The sequence below is a fragment of the Myotis daubentonii genome, chromosome 16 (genome assembly GCF_963259705.1).
Source record: "Myotis daubentonii chromosome 16, mMyoDau2.1, whole genome shotgun sequence".
Lineage (NCBI taxonomy): Eukaryota > Metazoa > Chordata > Mammalia > Chiroptera > Vespertilionidae > Myotis > Myotis daubentonii.
Window position 1 is genome coordinate 6,580,434 of NC_081855.1, and position 24,374 is coordinate 6,604,807.

A 24,374-nucleotide genomic window follows, 5' to 3' on the forward strand; every position below is an offset into this window, starting at 1 on the left:
ACTCGGACCTGAGGGAGAATATGACACTGTATTTTTGGAGCTGATTTAGTTCAACTCTAATTTGAATGATATTGGGTGTTGTTGTTTTTTTGGGTTTTTTTTGCTCTGATTCTCAGAAAGCAATTCCGATTGGAAAGGCACAATTTAACAACAGCCACCAATTTTTTTCCTACTGTCTTGTCTTAACCTAAGTTCCATCAACCCTTAATTTTAGGTCTATCTGGAGTATTTAAAAATACAGCTCAAATAAATCTAACCCTCTACCACCAGCAAGGGAAAAGTCATGGATTTAAGATACAACTCACCCAGGTTCACCCAATGGGTGGGGAACCAGCAGTTCAATGGGTCCTTTGTTGAATCCTAACACCATGTCCACGGGTTGGTCCTGGGTGAGCTCTTTTGGAATCCTGACCCACTACGTCAAGTAAAAGTCAAAGTATGAAACATTCAAACTTGTCAAGAATTTTGGTCGTTTATTTAAGTCCCACTGTCAATAACTGGCAGGATGAAACTCTCAGCGGATTGAGATATTCTCTCTGGCAGTTTTGCACCTTATTTTATACATTACAATCAGAACAGGAGATGTATGGTGGTAACAGGAAACCCAGTGGTGATGCATTAGGGTTTCAGAGAAATCAAAGCAGCGAATCCTCTGTGACTGGATAAACAGTAAAATGACACAGACATACTTCTTTTACATGTGGATATAGGATAGTTCCAAGTCAACAATGAACTCAGTAAGAATGAGGGGATTTGTGGTCTCCGCAGAGCATTGCCTATGTGTTGAGGGGCCTGGAAATAGGGAAATTCCTTTGACATTCCAAATTATATGTTATTGTAGATGCCAAAAGGCAATAGACAGGCTCAGTGAAGGTTAAGATTGCCCTTCGTCTGGGAAGATGCCAGCCTAGGACATAACTACCCACCATAAACTGCTTTCAGTTTAAAAGTTTTCATTTCAGAACATTCTTTTTGATAACTTTAGGTCTCTGAGTTTGCAAGAACACCACACAGGGCTTCCCTGAGCTAGTCAGTGAGCATGTGGTTCCTTTTCACATACACAATTCTTGGATCACTTGTGCCTCACCTCCTGACAACAGTCACTGAGTGCTTAGGGCAGTGGTCGACAAACTCATTAGTCAACAGAGCCAAATATAACAGCACAACGATTGAAATTTCTTTTGAGAGCCAAATTTTTTAAACTTAAATTATATAGGTAAGTACATTGTTATTAACTTTATTAGGGTACTCCTAAGGCTTAGGAAGAGCCACAGTCAAGGGGCCAAAGTGCCGCATGTGGCTCGAGAGCCGCAGTTTGCCAATCATGGACTTAGGGGATTCGTCCGAACTAAAGCCCCAACCCACCTGGCAGTTCATAAACTGCCCCTGAGGGAATGTCCCTCCTCTGTCCCAACACAGGAAGAGTAACCATCACCCCAGAATGCAGCAGGACCTGTATGTTGTAAGCAGATGCAGCTACCTTGCTGCCCACAGTTCTAGTCTCCACACCTCCCGCTCCCCCATCCCTGTGCCCAGGTTCAACACCAATGCCCAAGAACCTGTTTGCTACCCAGGAGTTGGACAGGCCCAGCCTCAGATTCGTGCCCAGGTTGTGCAACCTGACCTTAATGAAGATGGTGGTGTTCAAAGAGTTGGAGAAAGACCTCAACTCCATGGTGATCGCCATGAAGATGCAGTACTCCAACCTCATATCGATGGTGATCACTGTGAAGATGCAGGGCTCCAAGTACATCCTACGGGAGCGTGCTGTTCCCCAGTGACAGTCCTGGGGTTGACCTCACTGCAGGACCCCCACTTCCTCTGTGAGAAGGCAACAAGCTACAGGCCCTGTTGCACTGGAGGAATTGCTTTAAGAACCAGATCATCTGGAGCTAGAAGACACTCCCTGTGGGTGCCATCCGCATGGCCAAGGTCAGGCAGCGAACCCTGAAGGGTGGACAAAGTGGCCGAGGAGGCTTCTGCTAAAGTGGCCGAGATCTGGATTGCTCCCTGTCCAACCAGCCCATCCACTGGGAGGACAGTGCCATACAGGACAGATGCAAGGCTAAGTCAAGGGTTCATTACTCCGAGGGGGTACATCAGAGCTTCTCCTCTGAGCAACAGGCCAGCAACTATGCCACCTATGGACCGAACCTGGCTGAGAAGGGCATTGACATGGGGATGCTCAAGCAGTAGAGGCCATGGATATTAGGAAAGATGTGCATTACCAGGCCACAAAATATCAAATAAAAAGTGGTGGTGTGTCTGGGAAAGTTCAAAGTGTTGGAGGAGGCTGTGGACTCGAGCAGGACACAGCAGAGCACGTCCCAGAGTTGGAGTGGGACATGGACCTTCTATTTAACACACTGCGAAACCCCAGGGACAGTGGTCCAGACATGGAGGATGAGAACAGCACCCTCAGCACCCACAAGCCCAAGCTCAGACTGTTCTTTGAAGGGTTGGCACACTCCAGCTCACAGACACAGACGGAAGCATCCACAGGGCCCGGAGCCAAGAGGAGCCTGCAATTAGGGGCAAAGTGCAAGAAAACACGTGAGCCCTCAGGCATCAAACAGCCCAGAGACAGTGTTTCAGACTCGGCGGCCCACTGCACCCCCTCCCCCAAAGTCGCCTGAGTCTGGACCTCCTCCATGTCTAGCCAGTCTTCTCACCGTGTGGACAGCGCCATGTAGGCCGGCCCAAGACCAAGTCTACAAATCACTACTCTATAAAGGAGTATCAGAGCTTCACTGAGCAGGAGGCCGGTGAAGATGCCGCCCATGGATAGGAACTGGATCAGGAAGCAGTGACTATTGAAAGTCACAACAAGGTCCATGACAAGCAGAATGTAGTGGCTTGGCTGAGCTGGGCCTAAGTGTCGGAGGAGGCCCTGGACCGTGAGCAGGACCCTGCAGATCATGTACCCGAGTAGAGGAGGACCCGCACCTTCTGTCTAACATGCTGGAGAACCAGTGACAGTAGCCCAGACAGGGAAGAAGATGACAGCCTTCTCAGCACCACCAAACCCAAGCTCAGGCCATACTGCGAAGGCCTGTCACATTTCAGTTCAAAAATGGACGTGGGGAGCATCCATGGTGCCCAGAGCCAGGCGGAGCTTCCGAGTTTTAGCTGGTTCTGCTGAGGGCTAGTGTGTTGGCGCACGGAGTAAATGGTCCCGGGTTCAAATCTGGTCACGGGCACAACTGTGTTGATTACAGGCTTGATCCCCAGCCCTGGCCATGGCACATGCAGGAGGCAAGCAATCCATGTGTCTCTCTCACATCGATGCTTCTCTCCCTTTCTGTCTCTCCCCGTCCCTTCAAGTTTCTCTAAAAATTCAGTGGAAAAATAACCTCTGGTGAGGGTTCACAAAACAAACAAAGCAAAACAAAGGAGCCTCCTAGTCCAGCTGAAGTGCCCAAAAAGACCAAGCTCAGTCAGCAACAGCCAAGTGACAGTGTCTCCCACTTAGAGCCCCAGAGCATGCCCACCCAGGGGAGCACCAGCACCGCCCAAGGACAGCCCGGAGGCAGAGACCTCAGCCCTGGACATGCTCACCAAGAAGATGCTGCTCACTAGGCGCATCACCAAGACTGAGTCTCTCATCCCCTCCACCAAGGCCAAGGGGAAGCATCCCCGCCACCATGGCTGGGCAGGTTCCTGAAGGGGCGGCAGACGGCACAGCCGTAGAACAAGTGAGCCAAGAGCTCAGACAATGAGCATGGCCAGACCTAGGGAGATAGCTGCAGATCCCCAGGAAGACCATGTACAACCAGCTGAACCACATCCTCATCTCTGATGACCAGCTGCCAGAGAACATCATCCTGGTCAAACCTCTGATTGGCAGGAGCAGTTCCCCCTCAGACACCCTGCAGGGACTCATGCTGCCTGGGCTGTGCATCTGCTTCATGGCTGAGGTCCAGTGGCCTTCAGCTCCATCATCTGGTGGATACAGAGATACTGTAATGATAATTCCCAGCCCCTTAAGCCGCTGAAGATCCTGGTGGCAGGGGCACAGCACTACTTGAGCGCTGTGCTGTGGGTCTTCCTGGAGCTGCTGTCCTATAAGATGCTCGGTTGGCTGGGCTATGTGCACTTCCTGGTCATCCCGCTGGCTTCCAACTTCGTGGCCAGGTACCTGGGCTCCATGCTAACCGCTAGAACAGCTTCTCCCAGGACCTGGCCTGATGGGACCTGTTCCATAATCTGGAGGCCCAGAGCGCCATACAAGACACACTGGACATCGTGACGAGAATCGCGCAGTACATCACAGGAACATCTGTTCCTCTCAGCTTCCCATCGAGGAAGCCCTGATCTCCTACAAGCAGAAGAGACCCAATGAGGATTCCTTATAGTTCATTCTTTTAAGGGTGGCAGGAGAAAGTTGGGACAGTGCAACAGTCCTCAGAGACGTCGGGAGACTCAGATGATGGACCCCCTTGCGCTGCAGCGTGCTTTTATCCTTCCCTTTGACCCTACCTCTGTTCACCAATGATGCCTTGTCATCCCACTCATCTTGTCAGTGAGTGGGGTTTGTCCTCCCCCAGCCAGGGCGATGGCGCCAAGCTGATGGAGCGGCAGGTGGATTGCTGGACGGCAGCCCAGCCCACAGACAGGAAGAAAAACTCGAAGAAGAAAGACCTGCCTACCGCCAACAACACTCTCAAGTGCACCTTCCAGTCTCTCCAGGTCAGCAGGCTGCCCAGCAGTGGCCAGGCCAAAGCAACACCCACCATGTGCATGACAGTACTCACCAAGGAGAAGAAAAAGAAGGTGTTGTTTTCGCCCAAGAAAACCAGGACAAGGCATGGAGTCCAAAATCCAAAAGCCAGTGCTTGGAGGCATAAGCCACCTGGTCTGCAGGGCGAAGAAGCAGGAGAACATTCTGCGGGTCCTCATCAAAGGTGTGGTGTGGAATGAAGTTCTTCCAGCTGGCAGCCCAGGGTCCTTCCGCATCCAGCACTTCCCCATGTGCATGTCCAGACATTCTGACTACACCTTCCAACCCTGCCTGCGACCCTGCAGATGCCAAGCACAGGAGGGCCCACCTGCTTTTCTGTTCACCTTTCAGTTTAGTACAGAAACCGACCCTGGAAACACAAAGAGAAACCTTCTTAAGTACGAAAGTGCTCACTACCCGGAAGCTAATGTGCAGCCCCCATTGGGAGCCCCAACTGCTCTGCTGATTAACCAGAGCTCTCTGGGGGTCAGGCGGGCAGTGCTGAGCTGGAGAATCATGGAAGGTGAGTTTTGGCCTCAGGGCCACTAACACTCCCAGCGAGAAGGGTTCTCCCTTCTCCACCTGCCCTTCCTGGAAGCCAGGACTCTGCCTCCACAGGACTCAGAGCTGGTGGTCAGATGCCAAGGACTGGCCTCCCATTGCGGGCATCCTGAGCAGAACATGGAGGCCAGTCAGCCCAGCCCTGGGCCCCAGCTGCCAACCCGCCAAGTGGCCCCACACCATCCACTCGTGCTTTCCTAAAAAAATAGGTGTGTGGTGCAGACCCCCAGGCACACCGGCTAGACAAACTGGTGCAATACCAGCTGCCCGCCTTCCTGAGCAGGGACTATGCTTTCGCCCTCATCTCTCTGTGTTATGACAGAACATTTGTTCCACCCAACAGGTGTGGGTCCACCTATTTACCAGGTGAGCACCCTGTCCCTGCACAGCACAGTGGTCACGCGGCACCCTGCTTGCTGGGAGTCTTCAGGGCACTTCATGTCTCTGAGTGCTTGTGCCTCTAACCACAGGGTGAACCTAGGGCAGTAATGGCGAAACTTTTGAGCTCTGCATGTCAGCATTTTGAAAAACCCTAACTTAACTCTGGTGCCATGCCACATATAGAAATTTTTGGATATTTGCAACCATAGTAAAACAAAGAGTTATATTTTTTAAAATTTTTTAAATATATTTTATTGATTTCCCACAGAGAGGAAGGGAGAAGGATATAGATTCAGAAACATTGATGAGAGAGAAACATCGATCAGCTGCCTGCTGCACATCTCCCACTGGGGATGTGCCCGCAACCCAGGCACATGCCCCCGATCAGAATCGAACCCGGGACCCCTCAGTCCACAGGCCGACGCTCCATCCACTGAGCCAAACCGGCTTTGGCAAGAGTTATATTTTTGATATTTATGTTATATACTTAAATGCTATGTAACAAAGAAAAATCAACCAATGAGTTTGCATGCCACCTCTGACACATGTGTCATAGGTTTGCCATCACTGACTTAGGGTCAAGCTCACAGGTTTATTGTAGAAACTCAGTGGGGTCCTCCCTGGAAAGTGCTCTCTGGGTGCCTGGACAGTGGAGAGGTCTGCTGCACGGGCTGTGGTTGAGCTCATTGGCCATTTTCTCTGCCTCATGACAAAGCCTCAACCTCATTTGATTCTCTACAAGGCCTTGGGCTAAGCTCATTTCTCCTTAGATACAGATCGGAGATTCTATGAGGGGTCGCTGTCCTGGGTGAAGCCAGAACCAAAAATCCCAGAACTGAGCCATGTGGCCCCATGCTAATTTTATTCTTGACTAAAAGATTACAGAAAAAGAGTGGAAAAAATCTAAAATATTAGTGTCAGCACTGTGTAGTGGATGAGGGTAGGGGAATGAAATACAGGAGGGCATATTAAAGAGCATGTCTTGCTGAGGAAAATATATATATGGGTAATAAACCACAGGGATACGTTTAACTGCATGTATTTTAAGTTAAGGGAAAGCACCTTGTCTTGCAAAATAGAATTCATTAATTTTAACTCTGCCTCCTGAAATAGGACCTATTAAATGAGAAGCAATAAAGGATTTTTTAAAATAAGAAGAAAATTTGACAAATGGAAGTTATTGTTTGCTTTGTTAGACATATTATATCAGACTAACAGATAATACCCAGTCTTTTAAACAAAATAAATCATTACCACATACTATGCTACATAGGAAGTCTCAATAAATACCAAAGAAGATATATATGTATTTTCTCCATTGATATGTGCATGAGCCATCATGCATGATACCTATATATTCTCTAACCATAATACACTAAGGTAAGAAGTTAATAATAAAAAATAGCTTTAAAATCACTAAATATCTGGCTACTAAAGTGCTGCCTCAGGACTCACTGAAACAAACCCTCAGAGTTGGATCAGCTCAGAAGAGAAACATAAAGAACCATGTGAGTAACAGAAATGTATCCAGAAAAGAAACACGTATCTGGGAGGCCAACTGCAGCTTGCTGTGATAGGTAACTGACGTGCATCATGTAAATCAATGCTTTAAAAAAACACACAAAATGCCCTGGGTAGTTCTGAACTAACGCTTACATCTAATAACTGCAAAAATCTCTTCTCCATCTCAGCGATGGGAGGTTCAGAGCCTGATGAACCACGGGAAGGGCACAGGGAGGAGAAACCAAGCTGTTACCATTTTGAAACCAAGTTTCATCTGAAGGGGATGCAAGCATGAGCTGTCACTTCTTGGAAGAAGAAGGAAAGCCTTTCACGCGGACTTAGGGGCTAGGACCTGGTGTTCCGCTCCATCTTGGCCAAGCACTCCCGAACCAGCCCTGTCATGTGGATGATGCCTCGTTTCAGTCTCTCCATCGCGCTCTTGCTGCCCGCGTACGTGAGTCAGATCTCCTTCCCTAGTTCTTCGATGATGACCAGCAGCTCAGCATATTTACTCTGGGACGCCTGGCTGTTCTCTGTTCCCTGCGTGTTAGAGATGTTGGTCCTAGTCACTCAGCAGCTGGCGGTACTGGGAAGACGTTGCCATGCTGGTGGAAGGCGGGTGAATGCTCCCAGAGGCCTTGATGGAGGTGGCGGGCATGTGCATGGTCAAGTTCGGTTTGTAAGACATCCCCTCCTCTGCCCCCTGCCTCCCGAAGTGGGGCGCAGGCCCCATGAAACAGCACCGGCAGCGGTGGCAGTGAGGCCAGGCGGTGGCGAGGTGGGCCTGGGGTCTGTGACCCTGTCTGTGTGCCTGCCCAGCTCCCGCACACTTTTTGTTGTTGACAGCTCGAGCACACTGGCAAATATGGCCGTCCCCTCACCCTGACACTGCCGCAGTATCATGATCTTTCAGTTTCTTGGTGTTCTGCTTGTGCTGCTCAATGTCTTTCTGCAGACACTCAAATCTCCTTTTTATGATGAGGGATCTCTTCTTCATGTTGTTTCTTCAAGGCTGCCAACTGTTCTTTAATCCGCTCTGGGAAGTATCCTTCCTCTTCAGCCTTCTTTTTTTTTTTTTTTTTTTTGTGAAGGTCCCAATGGCTTCCCTGATTGCGCCTGCATTGGAGCTGAAATTATCTGACCATTGCAGCCAAAGTCTCTGGCTTACATGGCCCTCACACCCCACACTTGGAGCCGCAGATGTGCCACCGACGCGGAGACTGCCCTGGTTGTCAGTGCCGCGCAGTTCCGGACTACCCCACTTAGTTTTAAATGCAAACCTGCCTTGGACAGGCCTTGAAGGTCTTTTTTCCATGGCGATCACGGGGTAGCAGGCCAGCCAGCACCCACAGCCCCAGGGGTCCAGGGGTGCCGGCTGGCCTGCGCCAGGGCTCTCTCTGCCTCCAATCCACAATGCAATCACCGATCACCGGCCGCCTTTGCCCGCCCCCACCTCTTGCCTGCCGCCTGGGTTTCAGATCCCTTTCACCTCCCAGCATTGCGGCTACATATGCAAATTACCCGCCATCTTTGTTGGCGGTTAAACGCCATCATGGCTGGCAGTTAATTTGCATATTGCCCTGATTAGCCAATGGGAAGGGTAGCGAAGTTACAGTAAATTACCATGTTTCTCTATTATTAGATAGGATGAGAAATATATATTGAGTGCCTACCACATGCCAACTCTTTATGTTAAGCACTTTATTATTATATTTTATCCTTGCAACTCATTTTTTCATAACATTATTTTTATTGTTTTATTGCTTAAAGTATTACAAAGGGTACTACATATGTGTCCTTTTTTTTGCCCCCGCCCTTGACAATCCCCTGGCCTCTCCTACACCCCAGTGTCTTATGTCCATTGGTTATGCTTATATGCATGCATACAAGTCCTTCGGTGGATCTCTTACCCCCCTCCCTCCTGCCCCCCAACCCTCCCTGGCCTTCCCCCTGCACTTTGACAATCAGATTGAGACAGCTCTGCCTCTGTATCTATTATTGTTCATAAGTTTATAATGGTCTTTATTATCCATGAATGAGTGAGATCATTTTTCCCGTGAAAAGGACAAGACGTAAAGAACTCAGCTAACGTGCCTGAGGTTTTAATGCAAGTGGCAGTGCCATACTTATCACTAAATTTTTTCTTCGTCAATCCTCACCCAAGGGTAAGTTTCCCTGGCCCAGACCAAGGCCAAGGATCTAGCCTGCAACTGAGGCAGTTAGCTTGACTGGAGTCAAACCCAACACCTTTCAGTCCACTGGTTCGCAACTCTTACAGGCAAACAGCTCTATCTCTTTCTCTCACTCATAGGCTGCTCTAATTTAATTGAAAACATCCAGAATTTTCTTCTGGTCACTAGTAAAAATAATCTTATTAAACTCACTGAAGTCACATGTCCACATACAACCATCATCACTGTGGTCTAGACAGTTAGATATGCTGATACCTTCACTCTGGGGCCCTGAATAACAACCCCCAGAAACAGCTGGATTTGGAAATTGGCAGATGTTAGAAAAGGGAAAATGGAAGTCATGTCCACCACAGGCCACTGTCAAATAAGTATTTGACTTCTGGTTTTCACTGTGAAGTCCTAACTTCCATCCTTATAAGAGAAAAAAAAAAGAGAGAGAATAACAATCTGAAAAACAGGAGCTCTTGTTAAATCCATCTGAAATTAACTATGACTATGAAATTAACCTTTGCTGCTGCAAACCGTGGCGATTTAAGGCTCTGTTAGAACAATACAACCTAGCCAGTCTTCCTGATAAGATCAAAAACATGTTTTCCATTCAAAGTGAGAGACAAAATCAAAGAGCATGAGAAGAGAAGACAGATTCGACCACATCAAAATGCAATGTGTCTATTTGTCAAAACACACATCAAATGGAGACAAATGGCAAGCTAGAGAATCCATTTGAAAGTTACATGGCAAAAACCTGATATTCATGACAATTCAGATTTGCTAACAATCCAATGGACAAGAGGGCAAAAGGTCTCAAACTGAAATTCCAAAAGAAGGGATAGGCCAAAAGTATGTGAAAGATACCCAACTGCAGTTTAAACCAGAATGAAAAATTCAAATGAAAATATTGCTCTTTCTCACCCTGAACAGGGTGCCTCACCTGTTCGATGGAGAGTCATCCCATACACCAAAAGGATGCAGGTTTGATTCCGGGTCACGACACATACCTCAGATGTGGGTTCTGAAAATGTTGTGGAACTGGAGAGTGTTTGTGATGTGATGGAACAGTTGCGAAAAATTGTGAATATTCTCCATGTTGGAATTTACACTTTGAAGGATCATAGAGTTAAAATTTATATAATGTAAAGTTATTTTTCAGATAATAGTATTAAATTTTATTTAAAAAAGCATTTTATTTTACTCAATAGTGTAAGAAAAATACCCTAACCTTCTAAGTATGTGCAAGAGAAACACAAACATTTCTTAAATTGCTATTACTGGGAGGTCAGGGGAGTCCTCTCTGCCGAGGCAGCTGACACAGGCTGCCCCCCAGGATCTGGGACCACAGGCCTCCCAGATGCTGAGGCTAGTGTCTCAGAAGCTGCAGGTGGGTCCACATCTGGAAGTTCGGTGACAGCTGTACCTGGAGCCTGCTCTGGCTCAGGAGAGGGCACCAGAGTTGGCATTTTCTCTTTAGGTGTTTCTTCATCTTGCTCTGGAGCTGCTTCTGTAGATCCAGGAAGGAACTATGTTACCACCATGACCGCCTTTCGTGTGCCTTCCAAGGAAGGGAACCTCCCATCTCCATCACTGAAGTCCCAGTTCAAGCCCCCACCCCAGGACATCCTCCAGACTGCAGGCCATGGGGCACTGACCTGAGCAGCTCTGTGCTCCTGCCTAAGCCAGGCTCTGGGAGCTCTTCTCTGAGTGGCGCAGCCACATGCCCTCCCCATCACACACACCACACCTCCTCCTGCTGTGTCTCCGCCTCAGTGGGCTCAGGTGCTCCAGCTCTGAGTGGAGATACTGGGCCTGGGTTGGCAGGTCTGGGACTGGAACAGGAGCTCTATGGAGGCCAAAAGCATGATTAGGCTGGGAAATTCTGGCGGCCGATAAAAATCCTCAGTGTACTGGTCCAGCCATATGCCCAAGATGCAGGAGATGACCCTGGGGAGAGAGATAGACTGACAGCTGCGTCTGAGGCCTGGTTTTTCTTTCCACATGGCCCTCCCAGAGCACCACCCAGACAGCCTTAGGGTCCTGTGCCTGCTGCTGCTCCTGCCCATCCAGAAGGCAGACCTACTCCTTGCTCACCTTCAACCTGGCAGTCCTGGCAGAGATGTGCCTGGTCACCCAGGAGGGGCTGGCAGAAAGCCCTCCTTACTTACAGCTCTGGATCAATGAGGGAATCGCCTGTCCTCTTCTTCAGGGCAACCTGACATGCTCTCTCAGTGTCCCTGTACCCTCCCACTACCCTCCCACCTGAATGTCAACTCCATGAGGACAGGGAGGGCTGGTGTCTATTAAGTTCCTGTCACTCACTGACACACAGTAGGTGCTCCAGGTATAGCTGACCAATGAGTGAACAAAGAAAATCCTCTGGTGTCCAGACACCTCCTAACACATCAAACTTTGGCTCCTGCACCTATGTGCTGCCTACTTCACTAGCTGCCCTGTGGAGTTCTTCTTCTCTAACTGACAGTTAACTCCCATGGGGAGAGAGCTACCACCAAGCTACCACTGAGAAGGTTCTACCAGAATAGTGAACAAGGTCCCTGGATAAGGGTGTAGATTCGGCTAGGATTAGAAGCAGAGGGGTGTGAATTTTCTGAGGGGCTCACTCTGTCCACTGACCTCCCCAATCACCCACACCACCCATGTGCACATGAACAGCTCTCTGACTCCTGCCTTTTTTCCTAGGAGAAACCCTCAGACCTCTGCCCTCCAGCAGAAATCCCACCATGAGTAGGATCCAGGGTTCTTCCAGCACCTTGAATTCAGGTCCCACACTCCCCTCATGACTCTGATCCGAAGCCAAATCACGTTTTCTACTGGAACAGAGATTCACTGTCCTCTTCACAATACAGGAAGGTGCAGCCATAGGTAGAGGAGGCCAGGAGGACGTCACATCGGCTGTTCTGTCGACACTCTGAGCCTGTGCACCCTAATGTGACTGAATCGCTCCCGACTAGAAGGGAGCTCTGTAGTGCAGGCTTGGGGCTTGCCCTGTGCACTGGATTATGGTCAGTGCCTAGAGACGTGTCTGTACCTGGAAGAGCTTCTCATATATTTGCTGATTGAATCCTCCCCCACTGAATTCTTTCACAGAACCCTGTATCAGTCCACTAGTATTTATATGTGACTAGAGGCCTGGTGCACAAAAATTTGTGCACTGACGGGAGGGGGTTTTGTCCCTCAGTCCCACTTGTGCCCTCTCACAGTCTGGGACTCCTCGGGAGATAACGACCTGCTGGCTTAGGCCCGCTCCGCTCCCGGGTGGCAGAGGGCAGGCCCAATCCTTAGGTGCAGCCCTTGGTCGGGCTCAGAGCAGGGCCGATTGGGGAGTTGGTGTGCCGCCCCCTGTCGCCGCCCCCTGTCATGCACAGCAGGGTGGATCCGGAGGTTGCGATGCCACCCCCAGTCACGCTCATTAGTCTCATGCAGGACTCCTCTCCAGATTCCTGAGGCCCAGCACATGGTCAGCCAGGCACAGAGGAAGGAACCTACAGTGGCTAAGGGTCTGGGCTCCACTCAGAGAGGGCCCGGTTCAAATCCCAGCTCAGTCAAGCTGTCTGTCCTCTCTGAGCCCAGATCACCAGCCAGGGACAGTGCTAGCCCCACTCACAGGGCTGAGGTGAGGGTGAAATGATGCCAAGTACCTGGTGCAGGGTAAGTGCCCACTGCTGTGAGTGACTGAGTGCTTAGACGGGGGTTCCCCAGCCAGGAGACCAGCTTTCCCATGGGGTCTGCTCGAGGTCAGGGCCCTAGCGCCGAAGATGCAGTTGCCCAAGAGTTGGTAAAGGCTCTTTATTCAGTCCTGAGGTCGCGCTGGTCCAGCAGGGTGAGGGCAGGGGCTGCCTGGGACCAGTCTTCAGCCCCAGGGACATCCAGGCTGGACTGGTAGGCACCAGGTACCAAGACCTGCAGGGTGAACTCGGTAATGATAGCGGTGAGCCCCCAGATGCGGTGTGGCCCAAGCAGGAAGACAGGCATTGTGTAACGGAAGTGGCCACTCTTGCAGAAGTGGGTGCAGCATTGGTTCTGCACCTGCAGCAGGTGGACCAGTGGCAGTGCAAACACTTCCTCCAACTATGACAGGAGGCAGGGGAGGATGGACAGAGGACTGACCATGGCAGCTTTCCCCCATTGGGACATCCCATTCCCGGCATCCTTGCTCCAACTCACCTCCTCTGGGTTGGACTGGAGGCTCTGGAGATCCAGCGGGCCCACTCCAGCGACCACCAACACCACCGTGCTCTTTGCCTGGGCCAAGGAGGCAGGCCGTCAAGGGAGGCATGGCCTTGGCAGGCCTTTGGGGCTGGAGAAGGGAGGCTGAGAGGGAGACCCCACCCTTGCCATCCAGAGGCCATTAGCAGTCAAGGTCAGGTCCATCTGACCCCAGTCCTGCGTGGGGCTCACTCCAGCCAGACTGACCGACTCAGGTCCCCCATTCAGGCCTCTGGGCCTTCGCAGATTTTCCCTCCACTTAGAACAACCTTCCCTTAATTTTACTACCCTGAAACCTGCAGGGTATGAAGGACATGTCTCTCCCACTCTTCTTTTTTTCTTCATCATTCTATTTATTACATGGATGAATATTAACATCTCATGGTATCCATCTAATTCAGTCAAAACCAACAAATGAAAAAGGTTAACGATTTTTCAAATGAACATTCTTACAGACTCCCCTGTAACTTAAAATAGAAATATGTTCACTGCATTAAATTGTGACAAACTTAAAAAATGTCATTAAAAAAAGTCACCTTTAGTACTTAAATAAATTCATTAATTATTTGATGGCATCAATTTCCAAGTTAAAAAATAAATGTTGCTTCATTTGATACTTTTCAAAAAGGACATCTGGGTGGTTCTCTATAGCTGGATATATATATATATCTGTATATATACATATATATATATATATATATATATATATATATATATCCTGTATAATAATAGAGAAACATGGTAATTAACCATAACTTCGCTACCCTTCCCATTGGCTAATCAGTGAGATACGCAAATTAACTGCCAGCCAAGATGGCAGCCGGCAGCCAGGCAGCTGAAGTGAACATGACGCTTGCTTGCTCCAGTGATGGAGGAAGCCAACATTCCCTGCCTGCCGCACCTCAGCTCTGAGCTCCGGATGAAACAATGTTGCAATTATAGAACCTAAACAAACCCCAGAAACCTGCTTTCAACCAGCGAGGCCTCAGAGCTTAGAGCGGCCAGTGATGGCAACAGAGTTTCAATTATAGAATCTGAACAAATCCAGGTACCTGCTTTCAGCCGGCAAAGGCCTCGGAGCTGGAGCAAAGAGCTGGAGCAGGCTCTCAGCTCCAGTTACCCCTATCGAAGGAAAATAAATCCCAGAATAAAAAGAAAAAAAAGAGAGGCTGGGAGCTTCAGTTGCCCACCAGCCTGAAAACAGCCCTCAGCCCCTCACCCAGACTAGCCAGGCACCCCAGTGGGGACCCCCACCCTGACGGGGGTGTGACCAGCTGCAAACAGCCATCATCCCCTCATCCAGGCTGGCCAGGCACCCAAGCAGGACCCTCACCCTGATCCGGGACAATCTTCAGGGCAAACCAGCCAGCCCCCACGCGTGCACCAGGCCTCTATCCTATATAGTAAAAGGGGAATATGCAAACTGACCCTAACAGCAGGACTGGGAATGACTGGTCACTATGACACACACTGACCACCAGGGGGCAGACGCTCGATGCAGGAGCTGCCCTCTGGTGGTCAGGGCGCTCTCACATGGGAGTAGCTCTGTTCAGCCACAAGCCAGGCTGATGGCTACAGTACAGCAGTGGTGGTGGGAGCCTCTCCTGCCTCCTCAGCAGCACTAAGGATGTCCGACTGCAGCTTAGGTCTACACCCTGCTGGCAAGTGGGCATCCCCCGAGGGCTGCCGGCCTGCCAGAGGGATGTCTGATTGCCATCTTAGGCCCAATCCCCTGGGGAGCGGGCCTAAGCCAGCAGGTGGTCATCCCCTGAGGGGTCCCAGACTCTGCAAGCGGGTACAGGCCGGACTGCGGGACCCCCCTCGCCCCCGAGTGCACAAACTTTTGTGCACCTGGCCTCTAGTGTGTGTGTGTATATGTATATGTATATATATATATGCATAATTGTCCTATTGTTTCTAAAAATTTTTCAAATCTGGCTTTCCTATTTGAGAAAAGGCCTGCCGCGCTCTCTCACAACCCCCCTATGAAGGATAAAACTTAGACTTTGCTTTAATCATCAGAACTACCAGAAAAAAAATTTTTCTTGAGGTTGCTGTTTAATTCCATTTTCACCCAATAAAAAGTACAGAAACACTGTCTTTATTTGATGGTGTCCATAAATATTACACTCCATGGGTAGCAAAAATATTTTTTTATTTACAATTTACAGTTTCACAAGTGAAAATCGTACATTTTTACACATAACAATTTTGTTTTGTTAAATTTGCACACATCTGTATAACTTTCACACAACAAGCACCGGAAACTGTGCAGGCAGTAGGCTATGCAAATACTAAAATGTATTTATAAACCAAATGATAGCTGAAGGCCCTGCCTCAGTTAGGCAATTTATACAGATAGTTCTATATATACATAAAAAAAAAAATCTTCACCTAGATCCAAACAGCAGCTTTTTTAAAAAAGAAAAACATACTTTTCTCATTTTATTTAAACTGACTCAACTATATCATCTTCCGTTTTAATTTAATGGACCTGGCGCAGGGGTCACCTGTACCCTCCGGAACCTAAGAAGGGGAGGGGCTTGCTCAGGTAACGTGACTGGGCAGTTCCCATCTTTGCCTGGAGAGGAAGGGAACTGATGTTGAGAGCCACAGACAGGCCAGGCACTTGCTGATGGCCTCCCACTAGGTGCCCACACCACCCTCCTACGAGTAAAGCCCATGTCTCGGGAGCAGCTCTGAGATGTTGCTATGCTGTCCTCTGTACAAGCTGGTGGGGTATCAATTTGTTCTTCCTTAACATTGGTACTCTCACAGGGTTCCTGAAATTCATTTCTGACCATGTTCAACATAATATTCAGAGGGTTTTCAACTGGTTTCTTGCTGGGAGATGGTGTACAGTCAAATGAAGATGTATTTTGATCATCTTCATAACATGATGGATGACAAATCTTTCCATCCACTCTGATGGCATTCTTTAAATGCCACTCCTCCTCTTCGTCATCCCAGTATTGTTCAAATTGGTCTTGACAGATTTCACAACTCTCCACTGCTCCAGCTGGCCCTGCCGGTACACTTTGGGACTGCTTTTCCTTAGCAGCTTGCTGAGTTTTGAGCACAACTTCTTCATGCGCCTTTTCAAGAAACTGGCTCTTTGCCCGTTCTTCCAAATCAGCTATTTCCTCAAATTCTATCCAGTCTGTTGAACTGTAGTACCAACGTCTATGAGTAACTTTTCTGCTAACGTCTTTTTTAGTTCTATTTTGCCGATAATGCCAGTCCAAGTGATCTGCATATACATCTGCCTGTGACGTTGTAAACCTCATTCCACAAGAGTAACACTGAATACCAGTGTGCAGTTGATTTATAACACTATCATAACGTTGTTTTAACTCTTCCATTGTAAAATTGGTAAGATCGGGAACATCTCGATCTTCATTTTGACCTTCCTTCTCTTCAGTGGGAGGCTGAGCAGCAACTTCATTTACTTGTGCTGTAGCTGAATCAGGCTGGGACAATTTGCGAATTCCTGTTCTTAGCAGTTTTGAAAATAATTCATTGGCATCTGCCTGACTGAGGTGATGATCAGGATATGCCTTAGGAAGGGCTCCGGAAGGATTCTGAACAAATGCTCCAGGATTTTTTGGATGAACTGGTAAAAATTGTTGTCCCTGGCCAAACGGTACTGGCTGAGCAACACCAGTGAGAACCTGTTGAGACACCTGCATGTTTCCCGCTGTTATCTGAGCAGGTAAATTGCCAAAGTTTCCACATTGAGGACTTTGAAGATTCTTTTCATCAAAAGAGTGTCCAGAAGCTCTGCTAAGGGGATTTGAGAAACTCTGGTTTCCAGGGCCACGCAGTCCATTAAAATTGGGTCCTTGAGGTGAATCAAATATTTGTTCGTGTCTTGGGAATTGCAGTCCTTTGGATGGGGCATTAAAAGCATTGCCAGGTGGCTCACTATATGGACCAGTCTGACGGAACGAAACGGATTCAAGCCTTTGTGAAGGATGATTGTCAAATCGTGTGCCTTGAAGACCAAGGGGAACACCAAACCTTGATGCTTGCTGGTGTTGTGGACCATCAAGTCTTTGAGGAACACCATCAAATCTTGGTTGAACCTGCTGTCCAGGTGGTCCATCAAATCTCTGTGAGCCTGGCTGACCAGTTCTTTCAAATCTAGGACCTAGTTGGCCATGTAATCCATCAAATCTTGGTAAGAGTGATGGCTGACCTGGCTGCCCATCAAACCTGAAAGCATGACAACCTTCCAATCTTGGACCACCTTGACCCAGAGGCCCTTCAAGTCTCAGTCCACCTCCTGGTACAGGACCGTCAAACCTCATTCCACCTCCTTGTCGGACTAAAGGTCCCTCAAACCTGATCCCAAACCCTGGTTGACCATGTGGACCCTGAAACCTAAGGTTTCCACCAAGTTGATTATGTTGTCCTTCAAACCTCAGGCCAGCGACTGACTGGCCATGGTGGCCCTCAAACCTCATTCCAACTCCGTGCTGTAGCAAAGGGCCCTCAAATCTGATCCCACCTTCTGGCTGACTATGAGGTCCATCAAACCTAATTGCAGGTCCTGATGGACCACGACCCCCCTCAAATCTATGTCCACGTATAGGCTGACCTCCGGGATTATCAAATCTAAGTCCACCCACAGGCTGACCATGAGGTCCCTCAAACCTCAGACCAGGGGAACCTTCCAACCGAAAACCACCTCTGCCTGCTTGACCAACTGGCCCTTCAAACCTCAGAGGTGTCCCTTCTGGTCCCGGAGGACCTTCAAATCTCAAAGGACCACCGGCCCCCATTTGTCCAGGTGACCCATCCAATCGAAGAAAACCTGGTGCAGAAGGTCCATCAATCCTAGGGCTTAATTTATTAGGTCCTTCAAAAATCATCTTGGTCGGGCCATCTCTTGTTACTGATGGCCTACTAGGTCCATCAAATAACGGTCTGTCTTCAGCTAACACTGTAAGGCGCTGATTTGTATCTAGGCCGGCGAGTCGTGATGCTGAGGTATCTACAAATGGTTCACCTGCATCTTCACATCTAGGTCGCTTAAGTGGAAAACGATCATTGAATGGTGACCTCTGCTCTTCTCGTACACCTTTTTGATACTGAAATAGCTGTCGAATTTGAGGCGCAACAACAAGGTACTCATCCTGTGTAATTTCACCAGATGCTAAATGTTCACTCGTCTTTTGAAGTAATTCTCTTTTGCTTGCGAGAGTTAACTCTGTGAAAACCTGAAGATTGGCATCTACGCTTAATCGATGCTGTTGCTTTGGGGCTCGAGGTGACACAACCCCTTTAGCGCTCGACCAGCTTTCCCTCCGCCTTAGATGAGGAGATTTACTATGGTCCTCACCTTGTTGTAAGCTTTTATTTTCTTGTGGTCGTTCGTCTTCAGTCTTTTTTATTCGCTTTGGATCTCGAACATCTTGTTCAGCACTTCTCTTAGCATTTCTTTCTTCCCTGGAAGGTGGCACAAAGTCTTCCATATGTGACTGCTTACATCCAGAGTGGCACATCTTTCCAGCTGAAGGCTCTTCAGGCGATTTATTTAGAAATGTAGAAGTCACATGGATGCTAGATGTATTCTGATTGGGGGGTAGAGGTTGAACAGGCCAAGCAGGATCTAATGAATTGACTCTGACATCCAGGGCATGAAGAATCTTCAATGGGAATATCTCATTCCATGTGGAACGTAATTTAAATAGACTTTTTCTGGTATTTTTATCCACCTTTTCAAACACACGAATAAATGTTGCAACTAGATTTGTAGTAAAGGTGGTGAGATACTCTCGGCCAACGTTTTTCACGATAGAATCCATAAGGTACATAACGGGAAGCTTCTCTGAGGAAGGAGCCTTGGCGGTTTGGGCCTCGATGAGAGAGACGATATCCTTGGCGAAGTGCAGGTTCTCCTGGGCTAGAATGGTCAGCATATTGATGTGCGGTTTGCTATTGACGGTCAGGTCTTCGAGGGATGACTGATAATCCCGACAGGCGTCCTCCCGGGCCCCCAAGGGACCGGCCTCGGCCAGGGTGGGCTCTGACATTGTGCCGTGGCCGCAGCTGCAGCCGCTCTTGACACCCCGTGTCACTGCCGACCGCGCTTCCTCTCCCCACTCCGGCCTCACCACGTGCTGACTGACCGCGGAGGGGTATTGGGGGACGACACGGGGGGAACCCCAGGTACTCAAGGCTGCCTTCGCACAGTGATCTCCACACACTTTCAGCCACCTCAGGAGCCTCTTTCTCCACAGGAACAAAAGGGTGCCGGCGCAGGTGGCTGCAGCTCCTAGGGGAATCCTGTTTGGGCGCCCTCTGTTTGGGTCCTGCCCGAACAGGTCCAGGGGTTCCCAAAGGTGTGGACGGAGTCGGCGAAGAAGGAAGGACACAGACAGCAGCCTTCAGTTGATCATCAGAGCCAGGTTCTCTAGCCAGGATCTCCAGCCACGTTCTGTCTTTTATTGCCTTCTTACATCTGCATTTATACCAGTTGATTTTAATCCTCTCAATTTCTATTGCAAAGGTTAGGGCGTTTCTTTTCTCCATTCCAGGAAGTAAAGATTATGTAGCTTAAGCGTGATTGGTCGTAGTTAAAGTGATTAACTACCCGCCTGGCGCTTAGTTAAGGGGTTTTATCCCCTCCCTAGCTTCAGGGGAAAATCCCTACCTGGGGAAACAACCTATCTCGGAGAGGTGACCTCAGTTAAAACACATAGCGCCAAGAAGGGGAGCCAATGTATTAAGAACAGTATGGCATATACATATACGCCAAGTCCCTTGAAAGATACACTGGGCAGATGTTTCTTCCCTGCAGCGACTGTGTCAAGCAGCAAGGACGGACCAGCTTCTGGCATTCAACCACTGAGCCAAGCCAGAGAGGGCTGACAGACACCCTTTATTTTATTTTATTTTACTTTATTTTATTAATTTTTATATATATTTTTTCCTTTGTGTGAAGAAATATGAATGAACTGTACATAAACATGTCAAAGCAAACTAGTTCACTGTCACAACTTTAAATGTCTCAGGAGCACAGCGAATGCTAAACACACTAACATCGTGTTGCTACTTCAATAGCTGGGGAGTGGCGAGCGCTGGCCTATGGCTTAGGATCTGTGTCCATGCTTGTTTCCTGAACCTCCTCCACCTCTGAGAGCTGTCCCCTGCCTTCAGTATGCAAATTAGCTGCCATCTTGTTGCTGCAGGTTTCGGGTCAACACTGGGGTGCCTGGCCAGTCTGGGTGAGGGGATGATAGCTGTTTTCAGGCTGGCGGGCAACTGAGGCTCCCAACCTCCCTTTTTTTCTTTTTTCTTTTCATTCTGGGATTTATTTCCCTTCTATGGCTGTCACTGGAGCTGAGATCCGTCTTTAGCTCTGAGGCTGGGCTCCAGCTCTGAGACCTCGGCTGCAGAAAGCAGGTATCTGGGTTTGTTTGGGTTCTATAATTGTAACACTCTTGCGATCCTGCTGGCTGAAGCCCGGCTGGCTGAAATCGGGTTTCTGAGGCAGGTTTCCCTTCTATAATTGCAACACAGTTGCTTAGAGTTGCAGCTCAGAGCCCAACAGCGGCAGGCGGGGAACGTTGGTTTCCCCTGTCACTGTAGCAAGCAAGCCTCCTGTTCGCATCAGCTGCCTGGCTGCCGGCCGCCATCTTGGTTGGCAGTTAATTTGCATATCTCCCTGATTAGCCAATGGGAAGGGTAGCGAAGTTACGGCTAATTACCATGTTTCTCTTTTATTAGATAGGACTAGTGGCCCAGTGCATGAAATTCATGCACGGGGGGGAAGGGGGAGTTCCCTCAGCCCAGCCTGCACCCTCTCTAATCAGGGATCCCTTGGGGGATGTCCGACTGCTGGTTTAGGCCCGATCCCTGGGATCCCCCTAACTGGCAGCCGGACATCCCTCTTGAAATCTGGGACCACTGGCTCCTAACTGCTCACCTGCCTGCCGACCTGTTCTCCCTAACTGTTCGCCCTGCTGGCCTGACCCCCCTAACTGCTCTCCCCTGCCAGCCTGATTGTCCTAACTGCTCTCCCCTGCCGGCTTGATCCCCAAACTGCTCTCCCCTGCCAGCCTGATCGCCCCAACCGCCTCTGCCTCGGCCCGCCACCATGGCTTTGTCCAAAAGGACATCCAGAAAGTTGCCTGGAAGCTGTTTGGTCTAATTAGCACATTACCCTTTTATTAGTATAGATTGATTTCAGAGAGGGAGGGAGATAGAAACATCAATGATGAGAGAGAATCATTGACTGACTGCCTCCTGCACGCCCCACACTGGGGATCAAACCCATAACCCAGGCATGTGCCCTGACCAGGAATTGAACTCTGGGGCCCTTCAGCCCTCAGGCAGAGGCTCTATCCATTGAGCAACACTGGCTATGGATACACTTTCCCTTTCCACTGGGACGTGTTCTGATTGCTGGAGCTGAAACACTGAAGCTGCCTCACTGGGGCAGAGTGGGGTGCAGTGGGTTGGAGTAGGTGAAGCCCCCTGAAAGCTGGAGAGGGGCCTTGTTTAACAGCCGGACTGTCTCATGGCTGTGCTGCCTCGCAGTTGTATGGCCACACTGTTGGGCTGTGCTACTGTCAGTGAGAGTTTACACAACTGAACTGTCTGCACAGATAGCTTCCTCCTCACCACACCCCCAAGCTGGGGGTTCCTCTTAGGGTTGAAGTGATACCGACCACCCTTGGTTGGTAGCCCAATCGGCCACTTTGGAAAGAGAAGTGGGGAATCCTGATTTTACGTGAATGCTCCAATTTCTTAAGTTGGCAACTAATGCGAACTTCAGATGTTTGGGCCAAACCAGAGAGGTGGTCGGGTCTGGTGTCCAGGCCACTGGGCGGCACTGGGCTCAGCCCAGTTGTAAAGGGCCCCTAGGCGTCTGGGCAGGTGAAGGGGTTGGGGGTACGCTTCGGTAATTCCAATGTCACCCCACTGGGTTTTGGTGGTTTTTTCCCCACTGATGACAATTTACTATAATCTGTTGGCAGCATAGATAGATATTAGTTACCAGAACTATGTCTCCATAGAAGTGGACAGTATGTAGCCATTCTATTGGGAACTGTGTGCACTTAAGCATCAGCATGATCTTTCAATTTATTTTTTGTGGTTGTTAATGAAAATAAGCTTTATTACATCAAGTAATAAATACATACAAAGATGCAAACAGTATTAGTCACTGTCTTCCACATGTTTGGATCCACTGATGGGAAAGGCGGAACTGAAATGTACATACATCCTTAGGGGAAATTTCAAGGGTCCTTGTCAGGCGAGGTTCTATAAATTGCTCTTCCTTCTGTATTTATAACTTGTGCATTTTAAAGATTGACTTCAAAGTACTAATAGTCATGCAAATGCTTAAGCAAAAAAAAAAAACACAGAACAGTTACATTGAAAAGAATTTAGACTGTGTGGTGAATGGGCACTGGCTACTATAGTGCTGCCTCAGGACTCACTGAAACAAACCCTCAGAGTTGGATCAGCTCAGAAGAGAAACATAAAGAACCATGTGAGTAACAGAAATGTATCCAGAAAAGAAACACGTATCTGGGAGGCCAACTGCAGCTTGCTGTGATAGGTAACTGACATGCATCCTGTAAATCAATGCTTTAAAAAAACACACAAAATGCCCTGGGTAGTTCTGAACTAACGCTTAAATCTAATAACTGCAAAAATCTCTTCTCCATCTCAGCGATGGGAGGTTCAGAGCCTGATGAACCACGGGAGGGGCACGGGGAGGAGAAACCAAGCTGTTACCATTTTGAAACCAAGTTTCATCTGAAGGGGATGCAAGCATGAGCTGTCACTTCTTGGAAGAAGAAGGAAAGCCTTTCACGTGGACTTAGGGGCTAGGACCTGGTGTTCTGCTCCATCTTGGCCAAGCACTCCCGAACCAGCCATGTCGTGTGGATGATGCCTCGTTTCAGTCTCTCCATCGCGCTCTTGCTGCCCGCGTACGTGAGTCAGATCTCCTTCCCTAGTTCTTCGATGATGACCAGCAGCTCAGCATATTTGCTCTGGGACGCCTGGCTGTTCTCTGTTCCCTGCATGTTAGAGATGTTGGTCCTAGTCACTCAGCAGCTGGCGGTACTGGGAAGACGTTGCCATGCTGGTGGAAGGCGGATGAACGCTCCCAGAGGCCTTGATGGAGGTGGCGGGCATGTGCATGGTCAAGTTCAGTTTGTAAGACATCCCCCCCTCCGCCCCCTGTCTCCCGCTGCGGGGCGCAGGCCCCATAAGACGGCATCGGCAGCGGTGGCAGTGAGGCCAGGCGGTGGTGAGGTGGGCCTGGGTCTGTGTCCCTGTCTGTGTGCCTGCCCAGCTCCCACACACTTTTTGTTGTTGACAGCTCAAGCGCACTGGCAAATATGGCTGTCCCCTCACCCTGACACTGCCGCAGTATCATGATCTTTCAGTTTCTTGATGTTCTGCCTGTGCTGCTCAATGTCTTTCTGCAGACACTCAAATCTCCTTTTTATGATGAGGGATCTCTTCTTCATGTTGTTTCTTCAAGGCTGCCAGCTGTTCTTTAATCCGCTCTGGGAAGTATCCTTCCTCTTCAGCCTTCTTTTTTTTTTTTTTGTGAAGGTCCCAATGGCTTCCCTGATTGCGCCTGCATTGGAGCTGAAATTATCTGACCATTGCAGCCAAAGTCTCTGGCTTACATGGCCCTCACACTCCACACTTGGAGCCGCAGATGTGCCACCGACGCAGAGACTGCCCTGGTTGTCAGTGCCGTGCAGTTCCGGACTACCCCACTTAGTTTTAAATGCAAACCTGCCTTGGACAGGCCTTGAAGGTCT

The 24,374-nt window shown here is 49.1% G+C and overlaps 1 protein-coding gene and 3 pseudogenes across 1 annotated transcript; all 4 read right to left on the reverse strand.

The window, feature by feature from the left end:
* Positions 1 to 7,510: 7,510 nt before the first annotated feature.
* Positions 7,511 to 7,853, reverse strand: LOC132219351 (cyclin-dependent kinase 2-associated protein 1-like; annotated as a pseudogene).
* A 5,259-nt stretch (positions 7,854 to 13,112) lies between these two features.
* Positions 13,113 to 13,740, reverse strand: LOC132218530 (mitochondrial coenzyme A diphosphatase NUDT8-like; annotated as a pseudogene).
* A 1,719-nt stretch (positions 13,741 to 15,459) lies between these two features.
* LOC132219352 (pre-mRNA cleavage complex 2 protein Pcf11-like) lies at positions 15,460 to 19,619 on the reverse strand. The gene is made up of 2 exons (XM_059671713.1): positions 16,274 to 19,619; positions 15,460 to 16,062 (listed from the first exon to the last, which is right to left on the reverse strand). The coding sequence occupies exons 1-2, from the start codon at positions 19,611 to 19,613 to the stop codon at positions 16,025 to 16,027; spliced, it is 3,378 nt and encodes a 1,125-aa protein (XP_059527696.1). The 5' UTR covers positions 19,614 to 19,619; the 3' UTR covers positions 15,460 to 16,024.
* Positions 19,620 to 23,420: 3,801 nt separating this feature from the next.
* LOC132219353 (cyclin-dependent kinase 2-associated protein 1-like) lies at positions 23,421 to 23,763 on the reverse strand (annotated as a pseudogene).
* Positions 23,764 to 24,374: the final 611 nt, after the last annotated feature.